The 18,195-nt window shown below is 35.4% G+C and overlaps 1 protein-coding gene across 1 annotated transcript; it reads right to left on the bottom strand.

Annotated features, from left to right (window-relative positions):
* Positions 1 to 210: 210 nt before the first annotated feature.
* Positions 211 to 10,380, bottom strand: LOC113775189 (replication factor C subunit 3). Its single transcript, XM_027319959.1, has 11 exons — positions 10,206 to 10,380; positions 10,002 to 10,112; positions 9,878 to 9,910; positions 9,059 to 9,227; positions 7,063 to 7,244; positions 5,419 to 5,555; positions 5,144 to 5,242; positions 2,410 to 2,479; positions 2,248 to 2,322; positions 1,537 to 1,582; positions 211 to 604 (listed from the first exon to the last, which is right to left on the bottom strand). Exons 1-11 carry the CDS (start codon positions 10,287 to 10,289, stop codon positions 546 to 548), a joined length of 1,065 nt encoding a protein of 354 aa, XP_027175760.1. The 5' UTR covers positions 10,290 to 10,380; the 3' UTR covers positions 211 to 545.
* Positions 10,381 to 18,195: the final 7,815 nt, after the last annotated feature.

Below are 18,195 nucleotides of genomic sequence, written 5' to 3'. Positions count from 1 at the left end.
TATTTATTATATATCTTTCTAAGTATAATAATTAGTGTCGAAAAGCACTTTATTATATATTTTATGTGTATTAAAATTACTATTTATATTTATAAATATTAAATTAATACTCACCGGTTCAATCAGCGCGTCACTAATTGAACCAGTGATCTAATCCCTTTGCTAGATTCCTTATCGGATCAAGTTTAATAACTTCCATGACACTGGTTATTAATAAGTCTCAAGTGAGTTGCGATATCGAAGCAGCAACGCGTACACAAGGAATTCATCACAGCTTAACTTGATTCTACGGTGCAAATGCAAACACAATATCAGAATAACCATATATGTACAAGAAAATGAGAGCGCGTAGATGTAACTACACAAGTAATAATAATATCTGACCATCCCAAGCCAGGTTCATTCTGCCGCCTAGAATTCGACACTAGTGACCACTGACTAGTCCCAAGACATACGTTACTTGAAACTTCATCGCTGCAAAGCATTTGAACGAAGAAAGATTTATCTTTGAAAGTTGAAGCTAACAAATTCAGCATTGATCTCCTTTAGCCAAATGTTGAAATGAGGAAACCCTTGTAAATGCTCATGAACTTGGCCACAAATGCTGCAACGTGAATAAGAAAACCAATGAGAATGGTACTCATTCAAACGCCTAACGCAGTACAAAACATGCAAACGACCTACATCACAGATGTCTTACTAGCTTGCACTTGATAACATAACAAGCATAACTGGATCAGTTATGTACGCACAACAAATGGAAAACCAGTAAATTTACTTTCCAAGAAACACAAGCATAATCTCTATAACGCAGCTCTTTACGGGAAATTAGTAGCAAAAGCAAGGAGCTTTAGTTTCTGAGCCCTTTAAAAGAAAATTTTTAAAACCCTGCATAAATTTATGCTGAGAAATTAAGCTGATGCAAACAGCATGTGCATTTTGAACAATACAAGGAAGAAAACTCAAAACTTTTTCCAGTAGTAGGAAAAAGGAGAGTTCATGATTTTCTAAATAAGAATTGCTGGTCATCTTATGCCTTTAGGATGGTTTTAGTAGACAAGGCTTGGACATGAACAACAGCAAAACACCTTAAAGAGTTCCTACTGATTAACAGAAAAGACAACCACTGAGAAACCTGCTAACAACAGATAATTCTATGTTAACTCGATATGTGATAGTTAAGAAAAAGTAATTAAGCCAGAATTTCAAACTTACCAGCATGTAAAAAAGTCTCTTAGCCAAACAAAAAGGCCACAGCATGGATAGTCCACTAAATACTGATAATGTGTCTTTTAAGTCACTTAATCATAGTGACAATTTAACATACATGCAACAGGCCAACAAAACTAATCAGACAAATTAACTCATTTCCCTAGAGTGCGCATTTCAGAAAACAGGAAGTAGGACTCAATTGCATTCCAAGCAGCAAAAACAAGTATATATAAATAAATTTTTATAATGAGGCATTCCAGAGTATGTGGACTAGTGTTTTCTTATACATGCAGATGAATAGACAGATTCTGGCAAGTATTGTACCTTCAAGATGAAATATTGCCTTCTGTCCAAGGCACATCCGATGCTCCTGCCCAAAAAGAACAAAAATGAATAAATAAATCACGATAATGACAAATAAAATAAATTTGCAGAGTTTTTGAGCAAACTACAAAAGTTTCCTGAGTTTCTTTGTGAAGAACTTGTTCAATCCTTTCTAAAGCACTTCTCATTAGTCCTCTCGAGTTGTAAAATATTCTCAGCAAACAAGCACTCCTGTTAGCCTCACATAGATTGGATGTTTTTTCTAAATAAAAAGCTTGGCGAATAATAACTGGTATCAGTTCATAAATAAAAAATAGTGTTGGCTAACCAAAATTTCTAATTAGCACAAGAACATGGTGCACACAATGGCACAAGGTCATGCTGTGAAAATACTAACTTTTAACTCCCGAGGCTGGAGACCATAGAGTAATGACCAAACAGCAAAACACAGAAAGAAACAGAAAAGAAAAACTTTGTTCACTAAGAATGATAAATGTAATACATGAATAGATGTATGTACATACATAAATGTATGTGTTACATGTGTATAATAGACACAAGTGCATATACAGAAAGGGAGATAAGTTCCACATCAAGTCGGTTGGCAAATGCAAACATCTGGCGTAGACCCTACTCAAATGATTCAACAGCATTTGTCAACAAAAAATTAAAGGGAAAAAAAAACAATTTTCGACAATAAAATGCACTTACATAGTATGCCGCCCAGTACGAGACTTCATGCTTCAGTTCAGAATCTAGTTTCTTCAAGAGTTCATAAAGCAGTCTCTGAAATCAAAAACATATTAACACATTCGGTAAAAATTACTAACCAGTAAGAGGGAAATTTAGAGCATCAGGGAAAATGAGGAAGACCTTTAATATGATCTCAGGGGGGATGCAATTGGTCAGAAGCTCATACAACTTTCCTCGAACCTGGAACAATCTAGAGACAAGTGATGTCCCATTAACACAAAAGTTTCTGAACACATAGTGGCAAACAAAATCAAACCAATCTCAACAATAAACATTTCATAATCATCATGCCAGCTATAAATCCCTTTACCCTACTACCTGCAGTGGAGAAAAAGCAATGGATTTTATCCAACAGATTAGAGACTCCAAAGTTGAAGCTTTAAAGAAAGAAAATCATAAGTAGGCATAAAAGCATTCCTCATCCTTTGGTGAAAACGCATGCACTCCAAAGATCCAACAGAAGCAGGATGCTCACTTTTAGACAATTTTTTGATAGTATTTCTAATCTTTTGGTGATATTGCATGCTATTTAAAGATCCATTAGGAGCAGGATGTTCACATTGAAACATTTTTCATACTCCAAGATTTAGGAGAAGTCATCCATAGAAGCATCTCAAAGTCATGGGCACCTCAAACCCTTGTACTTTGCCTGACTGCACATTACAGCTGAAGTTCCAATATAGCAACTAGCATATATAAATGTTAAGTTGATTTTTTTGTTCATTTTTCATTTTTCATTTTTTTCAACCAAATTTAGGATCATCAATGCTAATACATAGTTCTCTTTTAGAAGCTACAAGATATACTTTTCTATTTTAAACCACAAGGAAAGAGTAATCAGAAGTCAAGTAAGTATCTAAGACATAAAAGTGTAATGCTCCAATATCCTTAGAACAGATTATGCAGTCCATAAATGGTTCTAGAGAAGTGAATACATACCACATATTAGTAATTTGGTTCAACTTCAAGCAAGTACCATGAAGACAGTTATAAATTGCTTTCTACCCCCAATTAGGATATAACTAGTCAATACTTCTAGCTGAAATCTGTTTCTATGTGTTGATTTCACAGTTGTAAAACATACATGCTTTTCAATTGTCAGGAGATCTGGAACTCCAGAAAATCAGTAAAGGGAATGGAAACATGTTTAATCTGGTTCAGATTCTAGGCAGCTGTGTTAGATGAACTCAGGTACAGATGTCCATACAGGTATGTGTCTATGGCAATGCCACAAAAGAGTCAGACGTGTGCGGTGGTGTCTTATTTTGCACACTTGCAAGTAAGGACTAACATATTTAGAAAACACAGACACCTTAATTTATTGCTCATGTTCAATAGAGAGTTATTTCTGTATGTGAAAGGACAAAGCATGAATAAGATCTTCAGTTTGATGTAGTCATTCTTTTCCCTTACAACTAATCACCTGTATTACATTTTTAGGAACAAATAGAATTAATGGTTAAGACATATATTTTATTAGGCTTCTGATCAATTTTAAAGCAAACAAAAGTGTTTATTCAATCTCCAAAACGAATTAAATGTATTGACTTTTAAAGTCAAAGTTGAAGTCAAACTTAGAAAAGACAACCTTTGACTTTTTTTTTAGTAATTCATAACCAAACAAAAAAGGTTTTCTTCTGTGCTTCAACACAAGGAGTTGCAGTCTCTCTTTCTTCTACGCTTCTGCTCATGGAAACAAATTTAAAAGTCCTTTTTATCATCTCTTGGACTTGAAAAACATGCAATTGGCCACAAGATAACCATGGACTTGCAATTAAAATCATGTTCTTTGAGGCTGAAAGGGCACATTTCAGTTCTTGGAGGCAGAAAGGGCACATTATATATGTACTCCAGTAAACAGAAAAGGAGCAGTTTGGCATAATTAGGATGAGGCACAGACTTCCAGGTCCTTTTGACCGTCTCTTTAACATGAAAAGATGGAGGACCAGAGAGGAGTTTTCAGCTCTCTTGTGTGAGCAGGTCAAGAAGGAGGAACATCTGAAGCATGTCGCAGCAAAGCGGAGAAGAAAATCACTTGGGCCTGTGGTTATATTTTTCATTATTATTTTCCTAATTACTAGAGAATTTGATAACTACAACCTTGACTTCAGTTCCCAAATGTTACAATTCAAACTTGGTCACACTATTAAAGCAATGTCGAATTTTGTATATTCAACTCTGATGACGATGATAGCAAAGTTTGACTTCCATTGAAAGCCAAATAAAAGCGGCAATAATTTTAAAAGTTTATTAAAAACTTAATATGGAGATAGTAACCCAGATACTGCCATTATAATCACAATGATTCCCCATTTACTCCTTGTGGGTAAAAGTCTAGGTAACCGTTACGCTGTAGAAAACTAAGCCTCTGGTCTACTATTATACAACTGATGCTTCATGATCTCCCCTCCTCTTGCAATTCGTGTCGTTTACCCCTTCTTCAGTTTCTGTTAAACTCTCCCCTGTTCTCTTGGTTCACCTTGTTTATCTCCATTCTCCATCAAGATCTTTAATCCTCTATGTTCCACTTTTATCTTCCATATTATCCGAAGAGATCTAAAACATATTGTTGTACCACCCAAAAATCTGAACCTCTTTTCCACCAATTTTACCTCTTCTCCACCTATTTTACCTCTTCCAATTCCAATAAATAAATGAAAATCTCTTTTCTACTCATAGGCTTACTTTTCCCTGATGTTCTTATTTCTTATTCCAACAAGATGAAAAAAATCACAACGTTCCCGCAAACAATTAATCAATCCCAGCAAAGGGAATTTAAATAAACCACACTCCAAAAAATTCAAAGAAAAAAATTCAAATAAAACATAGGCAACAATCAGGAATTTCAGCACACCTTTTAGGGCTCTGCTCCTTCATTATGTCTGATGCAATTTCTGAAACGTACTCTTCCCAATCCATGGGTGGTATTGCCTGGTTGTTTGTGAAAGGATACCTAAAGAAACAAACCACCAGAAATGACAATTGGTACAAATCCAAATCATAAGAATACATTATATATCAAAATGCTTGGTACGAATTGTAATGAATTTTCAGTATATTTTCCACAGGTGTTTGATGCAATATTTCATGAAGTTTCTTCACATTATCCAGATGTTTTTGGAGCTTAACTGTTGAACACGGCAAGTCTCAAATAACAATATTGCTCTCCTCAAACTCCTGTTTGATTTTTCAGCTATGCGTGCAGCAAATCCTGGAGGTAGTTGCAAACCTTCTTTCTTTCCAATAAATTCTAACACCCTGACCATCTGCATCCAATAAACAGTGGGTGTAAGAATTGAAATAAGAAATTCTAAAAATCACATGCATGTAACCAGATTCCAGATAAATACTATTGTACTCATAGTAGCATTCTACAGGATTAAGCCACAAAGAAAAAAATGATTGACAAATAAGATGGTTCAAGCCAGCAAGCAATGCAAGTCAATGAAAATATTACAACCTCCAGACTTAGCAATATAAAAACATCATGCTTACATGTGATATGCCATTGAAATTAGGTAAATATTCAACAAAACTTGCAGAAAATAACACAAGGCTAAAAGTAGGAATTAGTTCTTCCAATTATAATGAGCAGGCCATAGATGTAGTTTTTTTCTTTAAATATCCCAAATAATCTTGAAGATCATTTATCTCTTTGAATTATCCTGGAAGATAATTTTTTGCCAACTGGGAAAAGGGAAACTAAGTTTCTAACACGCAATCATACTTTTATAAAATTTACACCCAAAAAAAGAATGAAAGCAACAAACGGCCATTATGATTGTGCACAGAAGTGATTCATCATTCAGTTTCAAAGCTAGCTGTATTTGATTTCATTGGATATTATGATAATTGATGCACAATTATCACTATACTATTTCCACTGACAATGATTTAACCAACACAGAGTCACAAAATCAATAGTTCACGAATGCTAGGAGCAGTTCTAATTGCTTCAGCTAAAGCTGCTTGAAGATGAATGATATTTAAAAAGCTGCTTAGCATAATGAAAGCTTTACTTTGTTTCAAACTTTCTGAAAAACCAAAAACCATTTTAGGTATTAACTTGACAACCATTTATCAATGGCCAAAAATAGCATACTTGACTCTCAACTAAAGCTGTGGCCCAAAATTGCTTATAGAATACTAGCTTGTACCCTTGGCCTTTACAGTCCTTAATCTATTCTCTACTCATATCAAGCTTCTATATAAAATTTTACTTTTATGGTATCATATCATTGCTAGTACAATAAGCTGTCCTGTTTACAGCAAGGATGAAAACCAAGTTGCTTTAATATGTTAATTGCAATTTATGTATGAACAATCAGTATGAATTTATTTTTTCACAATTCTTTACATCCATCTCCCTTTGTAAAAATCACAAATCAATATGTTAAGCCAAGCCAGGGACAAAAAAACTATGATAATTTCCCAGCCAGGCCATAAATCCACTTTGACTCAGATTTATATTTTATGGGTTCTCAAAAGCAGCTTACACTTTAGAACATCTATAACTGCATACTTAAGCTATGAAACGGGCAAGCCTAGTTAATAAACAATCTACCAAAAGTAGTATGGTACAGGTATTATTTATTCACAGGGATGAACTGAAAAAAACAGAGCTGAATGGTCCAAAATTTCTACTTTACTTTCTTCAGTACACACAACCCCCCCACCACCCCGCCCCCCAACCAAAGGCCCAAAAAGAAGAAGGAAAACAGCAGTGTCACAAAAAAAGCTGTTCTGATTAAAATAGAGCAATTCATCACTAACCTCGTCTTCAGTAGGTGCACTTATTCGAACATTCAGGCAGCGAGAGCGAACTGCTTCAGAAACCTTTGAAGAACTATTACAGCACAATATCAGACGGCACGATGAACTATACTTCTCCATTGTCCTTCTAAGGGAGTGCTGGGCTTCTCTAGAAAGTCTGTCAACCTCATTAAGCACCAATACTGGAGAACAACCAAAAAAAAAGGAGAAAAGCAAAAGTTAATGTTCAGTGCTAGCAACATTACATAGAATGATCTGTGAAGCACCAAGCTATCTACCCATGTGTTTATATGTTTGACCAATACATGTCACACTCCCCAAGCTGTTTTTAAAGTGTGAAAGCAAGAGGCTAAGCATTACTTTAGAACCAGCAATACAGAGTCAGCTCCTGTGAAACTTCGCAAGAGTAATTGGACACATATAGATTCTCAATGGTCATCCACGAAAAAGTGCCCGAGCAATAATAATAGCTGACTGTGATGATAACAGATAACAGGATAACAATAAGATGATGATGATGATGATAAACAATGCAAATTTTCATTACAAGATTTTAGCTTGAGAAGATGGAAGAAAAATAAGGGACAATAAGAGAGCACACCAATGAACCAGTAACAAGAGTTGCACAAGAATTCTAGATCACCAAGGCCAAAGGTTCAGAGCCAAGATTTAGAAGTTAGTTCTTTATTCTAGCATGTGACTGGAGCAACTGAAAAAGCAAAAAAAAAAAAAAAAAAAAAAAAAAAAAAGGAGAAGAAAAAAGCTGTGAACATTGTGCTTGTTCACAGCTTGTATTTATTCTGATGGTGGTTTAATGTCAATTAGCATTTTATTTGTTGAATAACTTTAGTTGATCAAATCCCAGTAAAAGGGACAACAAAATATGCTTATACATCCTGAAATAAGAATTTGAGATATTCATATTCTACAAACAATTCAGAAACTGTTACATCACTGCCTCCTATTAGGTTTGGCTATGCCTCAAAGCGAAAGGCATGCGCCAATAACCTTTTCGATTTATTCAAGAAGGTGAGGTATGCATACTGAGAATGCACCAAGAATGCCTAAAACAGTTTTCCAATAAATTGAAAAAAAAAAACTGGAGAAAGGTAAACATTTTAAAAGAAGCTGAAGCAACGTAACATCTAAGCCACACATAAACTTAAACAATATATCCAGTCATTGCAGAAAATAAAAAGCCTGCGAAACTAATAATACAGTTCATATATATTATAATCAGTCACTGCAAAAGAAAAGAGCCTATGAAACTAATAGCAAGGTCGGCACCCCCAATCCTAATGATGATGAGCATAAAGAGATAAAAAGCCTGCGAAACTAATAATACAGTTCATATATATTATAATCAGTCACTGCAAAAGAAAAGAGCCAATGAAACTAATAGCAAGGTCGGCACCCCCAATCCTAATGATGATGAGCATAAAGAGATAAAAAGCTCATATAATCTTTCAAAGAAGAAACAGAAAGGCAGAAATTTGATTTGTTAACTATCATTAGCACATAAGATGAATTTTATGGTTTCTTTTTTCAAGCTTGGATTCATGAAAAAAGACTTGCAGACACACTCACACACAACTATCCGTGTTTCTAGGCATCACTTTCCGATTGACTGGTGTTCCTTATTTGGTCATTCTGTAAGCATACAACAAATTTATTTAGATGCCTTGGATGACCAAGCACTTCAGTATTCAGAATGCATTTACTTCCATTCTTCTTTTACATTCCTCAAATCTGTCTTCCATTAAGTTTCCTTTGTCTGGATTTTTGGTTCATAAATTATCATTATGCTATCAACTGGTCCAATATCACAAATGGGAAAAGGTTCATCACAAAATTAGTAAGTCAATCATCCGGGCTTCATAGTATTTCCTCAACATTTTAGCAACAAAAATAGTCAACGGATCAGCATGACTTCTAAACTAATTCTGAGAACTGTCCATGGATTAACGAACTTTAAAAGCCCAAACAACTATTTTACCTTTGAAACCCTTCTTTCCTTTAGCATCAAGTGGCCTATTTTTTGCCATTTCTTTGATGATTTCCTGAACAACATATCTGTCCCGAAATCCTGCATCAGCAGGATTCATTTCCACATGATGGGTGCTCAACATTGTTGTAAGCTCTATATCAAGTGTACGAGTCCCTGCCTGAAAATGTGAACCATCAAAAAGAAAACAAATGAGAACAGCTAATGCATCAAGCCACAAAATCTAAATGCCTACACAAATGTATCATCAATGGCCACTTAAGTTTGCAAGGAGTAAAATTCCACTCAACAATTCTACATGAGCCAATAAAACTCAAATGGAGTTATATTCATTGGAAGTTTTCTCATCAATCAGACAAATGCAATATTAAAAGCAAACACAAGCAACAGTAAAACTCGACTAAAACCTTCTCCTGCCAAACCAGATAATCGTATAAAATGCAAGTCTTTCTATCAAGTACCTCATCTGCCATCTTATTTTTGCTTACCTAATTCTCATCTATAATACAATCAGCTTGAGTACTGTATTCTGTTTAGTAAGAAAAACTAAAAAGCAAGTAAATTTATCACTACATAGATCTTCATTCGCTATATTAAACTAAAATGCCAAAAGTTCTGATCTTACCTATAACCTTGAACATGCCAAGAACCTAAATTTTCTAAGCTATTAAGTTTTGCTTCCCAAAAATACTAAAGAAAATATTAAAAGGCATAAGCTTTTTTTTTTATCAAACGTATATATGCAGGTGGAGAGATTTAGCAGAGAACACAAGGAAAGAAAAATGAAAAAGCAAAGCACTAAAATCTTACCTCTACTTTCCATGTCTTATTTTCTACTTTCACCTGCACTCACATTAGTCAATTAACCAATTAAAATTAGCAGAAATTAACATCTAAAAGTTTTAAAAGAAAATCTAAAAGCCCAAAAAATCACCTTATCGGTGCTAGGTCCAAACATTTGGCGGAGGAGGGCCATAATTAGGGTTTTTTTGCCTGACCCAGATGGCCCATAGAAGAGTAAATGCGGACAATCTTGCTCTGTAACCTAGAAGTATACAATAACAGTAAAACAATCCAATTTAAGAAGAAAAAACCACAGATTAATTGCCAAAAATGCTTAATCGGACAAACAAATTACCAGCTTTTTGAGATTCTCAGCGACTTCCTTATGAACTAGAACTTTGTCTAGGGTTTTTGGGCGGTACTTGTCAACCCACAACATTTTTCCTCTGGGTTTTGCAGAGAAGAGTAGATGGAGGTGACGATATTATATTTTGGGCTTTGTGCTGTTTGGTGCGTGTTATGGGTGGTTTGGGGCGCCGGGGGGGGGGGTTGTGAAAGTGGCGGGAACGGGGGATTTGGCTATGGTGGGTAAAAGTTCGGAATCCCACGTTGGTAAATTGCAAAAGAGGTCCTCACAAACAGAAGTCCTCGAAGTATGGCTCAATAATTGCGGATGTAGTGAAAATTGGCCCAGGAAAGAGTAAAAAACTTAAACAAATAGGTTCGACTATGTAAAAGTAGTTTGTAAAGTATGAAGAATCAAAGCAGTGTAGTGGTTTTATATGAACTAGTGATACGCTTCAAAGATCACAATTAGTTCTTAACATCCTTAGCATTTTACTGAGCAAGTAAATGATAAAGTTTCAATACAAAAGATCAGAATTAGTTCTTAATATCATTAGCATTTTACTTGGCAAGATAATGGCAAAATTTGAGTATGTAAAAAGATCCGGAAAAGTTGAGAATTTTGGAACATAACATCACTTTTATGAATTTATGTAGGATATTTAAACCAAATCCTTTTATTTTAGTTTATTTTATTTAGAAAACTACTTATTTCATTGTTTAGTTGTGGTTTTGATTATTAGTACGATTTGGTATGTTTAGTCCTAATAGGATTTGTTAGTTGATAGTCTATATAAAATCGCTCCTCCTTGGTTCATTGATGTAAGAGAGAAAATATAAGATTGTTAATAAAAAGCCTCCGAATTTCCATCTCTAATTTTTTTCCTATGTTTCTTTGTTTTTCTGGCCTTGGGAATTTTTTTTTGTCTTTTGGGTTTCATTCATTCACAGAATCAAGAAAGCCTTGCACCTTATTTTGTGTAGGGATGCGAACGACCTAAGTAGTTTGCGAATTGCTCGCGAGCTGATTGGTCAAACGATCAACTTGACTTGGCGTTGACCGAGTTTGAGTCGATCTCAAGTGGTTCCTTTAGCCAAACGAGTCGAGTATTAATCATTTTTACTTAAACAAGTATTAAGTTCTTGTAAATTTTCAAAATACCTCCTTTTCTAATTGAACTCGAGTTCAAGCTCGATTAGGCTTGAGGTTGGTCGAACCCAAATGCGTCAAACATGAGAAGATGCTCAAGTTTGACGCATCAAACTTGATCTCAAGCTTGATCTCAAGCTCGAGCATAGTACTGCTTGAAATGACTCGACTCATTTACACCCCTAGTCGACTCATAGCATTATTTGTGAGCTATTTGATTAATGAGCATCTCAGAAATCTTAACAAATCAAACTTGATTTGTAAAAATTTCAAGCTCGATCGAATTGAACTTGATTTCAAATAGCGCTATATCAAGTCTGTGACGCCCCCATTTCTCCCTAAGGTGAACCAAAGGGTATCCGCGGAACATCTGCCCAACTCTCGCCAGGACTCAAGACAAATCCCGTTCAATCTTAATGAAATACCAGCTATCACGATGGTATAAGTGAGAAAGGGAGGTCACTCCCATAAATAACATTCAAACTTACATCACGGATTTCAAAATACATCAAGTATCCAATCCTTACATCAAGTTCTCAAAAGTTACATCAAATTCCAAAATATACAATAATCAAGAGTCTAACCCAGTACATTGAAAACCCTAATACCAAAGTACATTCAAAAGGGATTTCTCCGAGATTCACTTCAGATCCTTTCCTGTTAAGGAAAATAAATCTACAGGGTGAGCGAAACGCTCGTGAGGCCAAGAACACACATGCAGGCACGTTGTTCAAGTAACAATCTCAATTTAACAAGTAAAGCAATAATATTGCAATAAATAATAATTTGAGCGAGAAAAGTAAACAGAAACAATTCAAGGATATTGTAGCTCTCAGGAACTAATTTTCACTTCTTTGCAAATTTCATTCGAATATCTTCCCGTGAGAACTCTCCGTCAACCGGGTCGATATTTCCAATCCGTAGAACTCCACTTACTTCTCATGTCCGTCCACCTTACAAACCCCCACCGGGCCCGAACAACGATAAAGGCGCCACTGCATGAGTAGGCCAAGCAAGATCTCTTCAATAGATCAAACTTATCATATTATTCTCATGGCTTATCGAGATTGTGAGAACCCTGAAAATAGATATATAAGCCAGTGCATATTTCATTTGCATTTCTTTTATTCCTTAATAATTTCTAGCATTACTTTTACTTGTTCGCAATTAAGTACGTAAAAATAGGTTTATGTGAAAATTAATATAATTTTCCTAAGTTATGAAATTTTGATAATTATAGTCTTATCCTTCTTTGTTTTCACAATAAGTGCGTAAAAAAAAAATAATTTTTATGTGCAAACTGACACACTTGTATTAAATTATTATTTCATTTGACTTTATATTACTAAATTGATAAATTTCGAGTTAGACTAACTCTATCTCTTGAGAATAAATAATTGGAAATTCTGATAACTAATTTAATCGCTAAATAATGTTAGGAATTACTAGGAACCTTAATATTAAATTGTTAATCGATAAATATTCGATAAAAAAAAAATGGTTTAAGTATACTAGTGTATAATTAGGCGTTCAAATCACACTTGAGGATAATTTTTGGTTTTAAGATTAGAATGGAGAATTTAAGTAGAGGTTAGGAAGCAAAGTGAAAAGACTAAAATGCCTTACAACCACAACATTTCCATGCAAAACCAAACAATCCCTCTGACAGCATTTCAATCACCGCCCCAATCGGCCAATCACATTTTCACCAATTCTATACGCAACCATTTCCTACACTCAAACCCTTCTCCAAAACCGCGGCACCATATCTCTACCTCTTCGTTCCTATATCACAAACCACCATTCCATTTCCTCTGCACAAAATTCCCTCAGACCACAACACTTTCTCTCCACAACCACATTTCCTCTTTGTCTTGTTATCATCGACAAAGAGGAACCGAGGGAAGAAGCCATGAGCTGCAAAATTTTCTGGTTCTGCCGTGAGCTGGAGTGAAACCAGGGAGAAAATCGTGAGTGAGCTTCACCATCCTGCACCTCCATCTCCACCAGCTGCAACCAGTTCTCAGCCGCAACCACTGCAACCGCAACCAACCCTCCAAGCCGTGCGTGAGAGCCGAGAGGAAGAAAGAAATTCCAGACTTCTTGTGCGTAGGCTTAGCTTGTATCTGAGGTAATTGCTGGGCTAAATTAGGTTAATTACTAATAGATAAAGACATATCAGAGCCTGCATGTGTTGCTTGTGCAATCGGTTGATGAATTCAAGACACTAAAAAATTCTGTTTTGATGAAAATGTTTTTGCCGAGGAACTGGTTTGGAAATGTAGCTTTATTTTGCTTCCCTGTGACAATCTGAACTTAAAGATGTGTCTCCCTAACTTAAGACAAGATGAATAAGTTAGTTCCAGCTTTGCATGTTGATTTTAAACCATCGGATGAGACATTAGAAAAAGAAAAAATCTGACTGGATGGCTAAATGGTTCAGCCGAGAGATTAACAAGGTAATGCAGTTTCTAATCTGTCCAATTTTGATAACCTGAGGTTGAGATTATGATTAGTTAACTAAAAAGTGAAAGATTAAGTTGATTAGGGTGTTGCATGTGGAATCTAGACTCGGATGATGATGTTAAGGCATAAGAAAATTCTGTTTTGAAAAGAAAATGGTTGACCGAGAATTGATTAAGAATTTCATGATGTAATCTGCTTTGTTGTGATGATCAAAACCTGAGATTATGATTAGTTAACTTAAACTTGGATGATTAATACGATTAAGGCTTTGCATGTTGAATTTGAGTTCCTAAAATGCTGTTTTAGCCAAGGAAAAAGCTAGATTAAGAACATACAATTTCTGGATTTTTGGGATGTTTGAAGCTGTTATTCGAATTCGATTTTGAACCAGACATGTTAATTAGCTAGCCAAAGGTTCACATGACGAATTTGAGAATCTAAAACCATGTTTTAGCCAAGGAAAAGTTGGATATATTGAAAGATTGAACCAAAAATGTTGGCATATAAATGCTGGAATTTCTTTTGTGATAGCCGAAGGTTGAGTTGGAACCTCAGCTTGGTTTTGAAATTTTTCTTTGAAACATAATGGTTGGATGTGATTGATGGTCGTCAAGGGCTAATGATTGATGAAGCCCTTGGCCATTTGAATGATTTTATAAGTATTAAAGGGTGATGAAATTTAATTGCTGGAATTTCTTGGAGGCCTTACCTTCATTTTTATTTAGTTAAGATGTGAGATGAGCTTGCCAAAACCAAGTGCTAATGATTGACGAAGCCTTGGTCATTCATTTTATTCTTGATCAGAAATGCATCTATTGAAATCTAGGGCTAATGATTGAAGAAGCCCTAGTGATTTGCTATGTGATTTTGCCATGTCGACAAATTTGATCCACAATATGATTTCAAAATGGAATCGAAACTATGAAAGTCGTTTCGACCTTGCAAACTCGAGTAATTTTGATCAAGCTAAAAAAAAAATATATATATATATATATATATATATTTTTCCGCTAGTATTAGATGATAAAACTCAGTATTTAGTGTTTTGCCTAAATTTTTCCAACCCGACAATTTTCCTTTAGCTTAAACTAGCCTTAATAGTTATAGAAAATAATTTCTCTAGCTTTTGAAAACCCTAAGTCTTATTTTGATTCCTTTTCTTTCTTTAAGATTTACCCTTGGATAGTTGTCGGTAGGAAAAGTTCCAAAATAAGAGTTTTAATAACTTTAATTAAAAACGTAGAAACTTGCTCGACAAGAAACTTTATTTTAGGTAAAATAGTTTTTAGTGATAACTTTTGCAAGAACCGTAGCTTTAAAGAAATTTTCAAAGTATCTTTCTAACTTTGATATTAAGTGGTTTGTCGACTTATTTCAAGAAAATAATACTAGTTATCCTTTTATAAGGATAAGTATCTCAAGGAAAACTATAAGAAACGTTTCTACTACTTTTGTCAAGTTTCAACCTAAGTAGACTCTTGAAATTACTATGGGAAGGTAAACTAGTAATATATTAGATAAACCTCGATGTGCATAAGCTTAAAAACTGAATAGAAACTTATAGTTTCAAAATTTGGTATTCTAGGATATTGCGAGGACGCGGAATTCGATTCCCAATTTGACATCTGAACTTCACTCTTGGTGAGTGTCCCTGCTTGTTCTATGCCTACTTGAATAAAGTGCTTCCTTGACTTGATATGTGGTAATTGCAAAAATGGTTTCTGATCCATCGAAGCGAGCAGTGTGTACTTTATCACACTAGCCGTTCGAGTGGTGATTTGCGTGAAATGTTTTAGTGAATCCATGTGTTGTGACGTCGCTGGGTGAATCTCTCGACCAAAGTTCTGAGGGTATACGCAAGTATACTGCTCCTAATTTCCTGAGGGTATATCTCGAGTATACTACTCCCTTAGTTGATGTGCGGGCCCGGGACAGGGGTATGAACGGTGACGGGTTAGGAAACAAAATGAGATACTCTACATGGATCATAAGTAGTGAGAGTTGACGGAGGGTCAACTACGGTGGTTTCAGATCAAGCGAGGAATTTGGCTCCTGAGAGCCCTGTATCCTACTTTGTGCTGTTATACGCTTTCTTAATTATTGAATTTCATACTCGTTACTTGCTTTATGTGATTGCATGCTTTGGGGCACCACTGAGCTTTAGCTCACCCCACGTTTATTTGTTTTTCTTGACAGGTTCTGGATATTGAAAGCTTTGAAACTTATCCATGTTCCGTTTTGGGATGTGTTTGAATATTATGATTACTTGTATGAGCTGTAATGTGTTTAATTTGGATAATGTACTTTTTATTTTGGTTTGCCACTTGAAGCTGGAAAATGTGTAAATCCTAATTCGAGCGTTTGGCTTGTCAGTTTGTATTAGTGATGTATCTAATTATCTATCCGGTTTCGTACGATTTTATGCCTTGGTATGTAGCACGTGGGACTTTTAAGAGCTTCGATTGGCTATTTTAAATCACCGCTATCTCTGAATTTAATGTGGTTTTAGTGACGGTCTTCTTCTGAAAAATTGTTTTGTAATAGATTAGGTTATTTTTTCGAAAGGATGTGGGTTAGAATGCTTGCGTGAGTCCTGGCGAGAGTTGGGCAGGCGGCCCGCCAACCCTTTGGTTCGCCTTAGGGGGAAGTGGGGTCGCCACAGAGATTCCCGACCAAACACATACCGGTTCGAGTTTCAAGGTTGGCCTATGAGTTTGGGTGTCTCCCATGTACATTTGAGAGTCGAAGAGATTCGCTCCAACGACGTATGCAGCCATAGCACACAATTTCATTTCATTCAAGCATTTAATCATTTCATTCCATTCAATCAAGTTATTAATAATTCATTCATTTCATGTCAATCATGAGTCATTCTTTTCAAATAAGAACGAGTGCGGTAAAGTACACACTCGCCTTCATTTTCAAAATCTCCAATCAATTATAACAATTAAGCATGTATCAAGTATTCATACACTTGACACTCACCAAGTAAACAAGGAAGAAATGTCACTTGAAATTCAGGCGTTCACCGTGGGATCCTCTTGAATGTCCTCGTGCGAGCCTGAGCAATTAATAGTGAACTATCATTTATAAACCCCAATTATCACGAATGATTGTACACTTGTACAATCTAAGAAAATTTCACGAAAGTGAGACTAAATTACTCGCGAATCAAGGCTCAAAAGTGGGGTTTTTAAAGCACAAAAGAAATCGAGTTTTCATCTTTGAAATCAAGTGTAAAACGTTCAAGTGATATCGAGGGGAAAAGGAGAATTCGAAAAACTCAATTTCCTTAAGTTTCGAAAATTTCAGCTTTGATACGAGATTTTTGAAAAATCGTATCTCACTCATTACAAGTCTAAAATTAGAAAACTTGGTACCGTTGGAAACTTCTTCTAAAGTACTAAAAGTTTTTAGAATATACTTTCCCATGATTCCCAACGGAAGGCATTCAAAATTGGCTCAAAGTTACTGTTTTAGGCTTGCGAGACAGTTTTGAGATTGGTTTTTCGCCAACTTTGGAAATTCGGCAAAATTCACAGAATTTGAACTAACCTCTTAGATTTGAAATTCAACTAGAGTTACAATCAATGTTTAAAACAAAATAAGTGGAACAAGAATCAGAGTTTTGAGCACCAAGATATAGTGGCTCAAAGTTGCTGAAAAATTGAGATGGTTAGGCAAATTTTCAGGTTCAATTTACAAACTTTGGGACTTTGTTTGAGTATCGAAATGAACTCCGAATGGAACCAAATTTGGTAGTATCATACTACCATTTGAAAGCTATTCCTCTATCAATTCCCATGGAAAAATGCGCACTGAAAGTTGGTTAACCAGATCACCAAAGTTTCCAAATTCCCAAGGCAAATCTGCCATGTACATGAGTTTTCCATTTTCAAAACGTTTGGCCAGCAAAAATGTCTCAAACATGGTCCCTTTGTGTAGGTAATGTCTTCCAAGATGCATTTGGTAGGTGATTAATATCAAGAATTTCAAAACAACAAGTCCCAATCAAGATTTAGACATTTACTTGCCAAAAAGTGGGTTTCAAATCATTGAGTCAGTTTCGGATTTCGGCCACAACTCACTCAATTCAACTTGGAATCGAGTGTGGTCAATGGCGTTAAAAACTAGATTCATAAAGCTACAATTTCTTAGAAAAAATTATTTTCAAAATCTGTCCACAGCTATCTCATATTTGAGCATCAATTCGCTGCTCAAAACAAAGCTCCGAGTGTAGATGTGAAATAGGACAATCATGTTCAAATGATTGGTATGGACTACTCAGGTGGAATTAGAATGTTCATTTTATACTGTTGGAAAGCTGGGAATGTCTAGTTTCCAGTGCCACAAACGGCACTCGATTTCAACATCGGAGCAAAAA

This window comes from Coffea eugenioides, chromosome 6 (assembly GCF_003713205.1).
Source record: "Coffea eugenioides isolate CCC68of chromosome 6, Ceug_1.0, whole genome shotgun sequence".
Lineage (NCBI taxonomy): Eukaryota > Viridiplantae > Streptophyta > Magnoliopsida > Gentianales > Rubiaceae > Coffea > Coffea eugenioides.
This window is presented reverse-complemented; position numbering and strand designations above follow the sequence as displayed.

Excerpts from the sequence above, each read along its gene's own strand:
- LOC113775189 (XM_027319959.1), bottom strand. The coding sequence starts at position 10,289 with ATGTTGTGGGTTGACAAGTACCGCCCAAAAACCCTAGACAAAGTTCTA. Across the intron at positions 2,480-5,143 it reads AAGGAGCAGAGCCCTAAAAG|ATTGTTCCAGGTTCGAGGAA; the intron begins GTGTGCTGAAAT and ends ACTTGTCTCTAG. Across the intron at positions 1,583-2,247 it reads CGTACTGGGCGGCATACTAT|GAGCATCGGATGTGCCTTGG; the intron begins GTAAGTGCATTT and ends CTTTTTGGGCAG.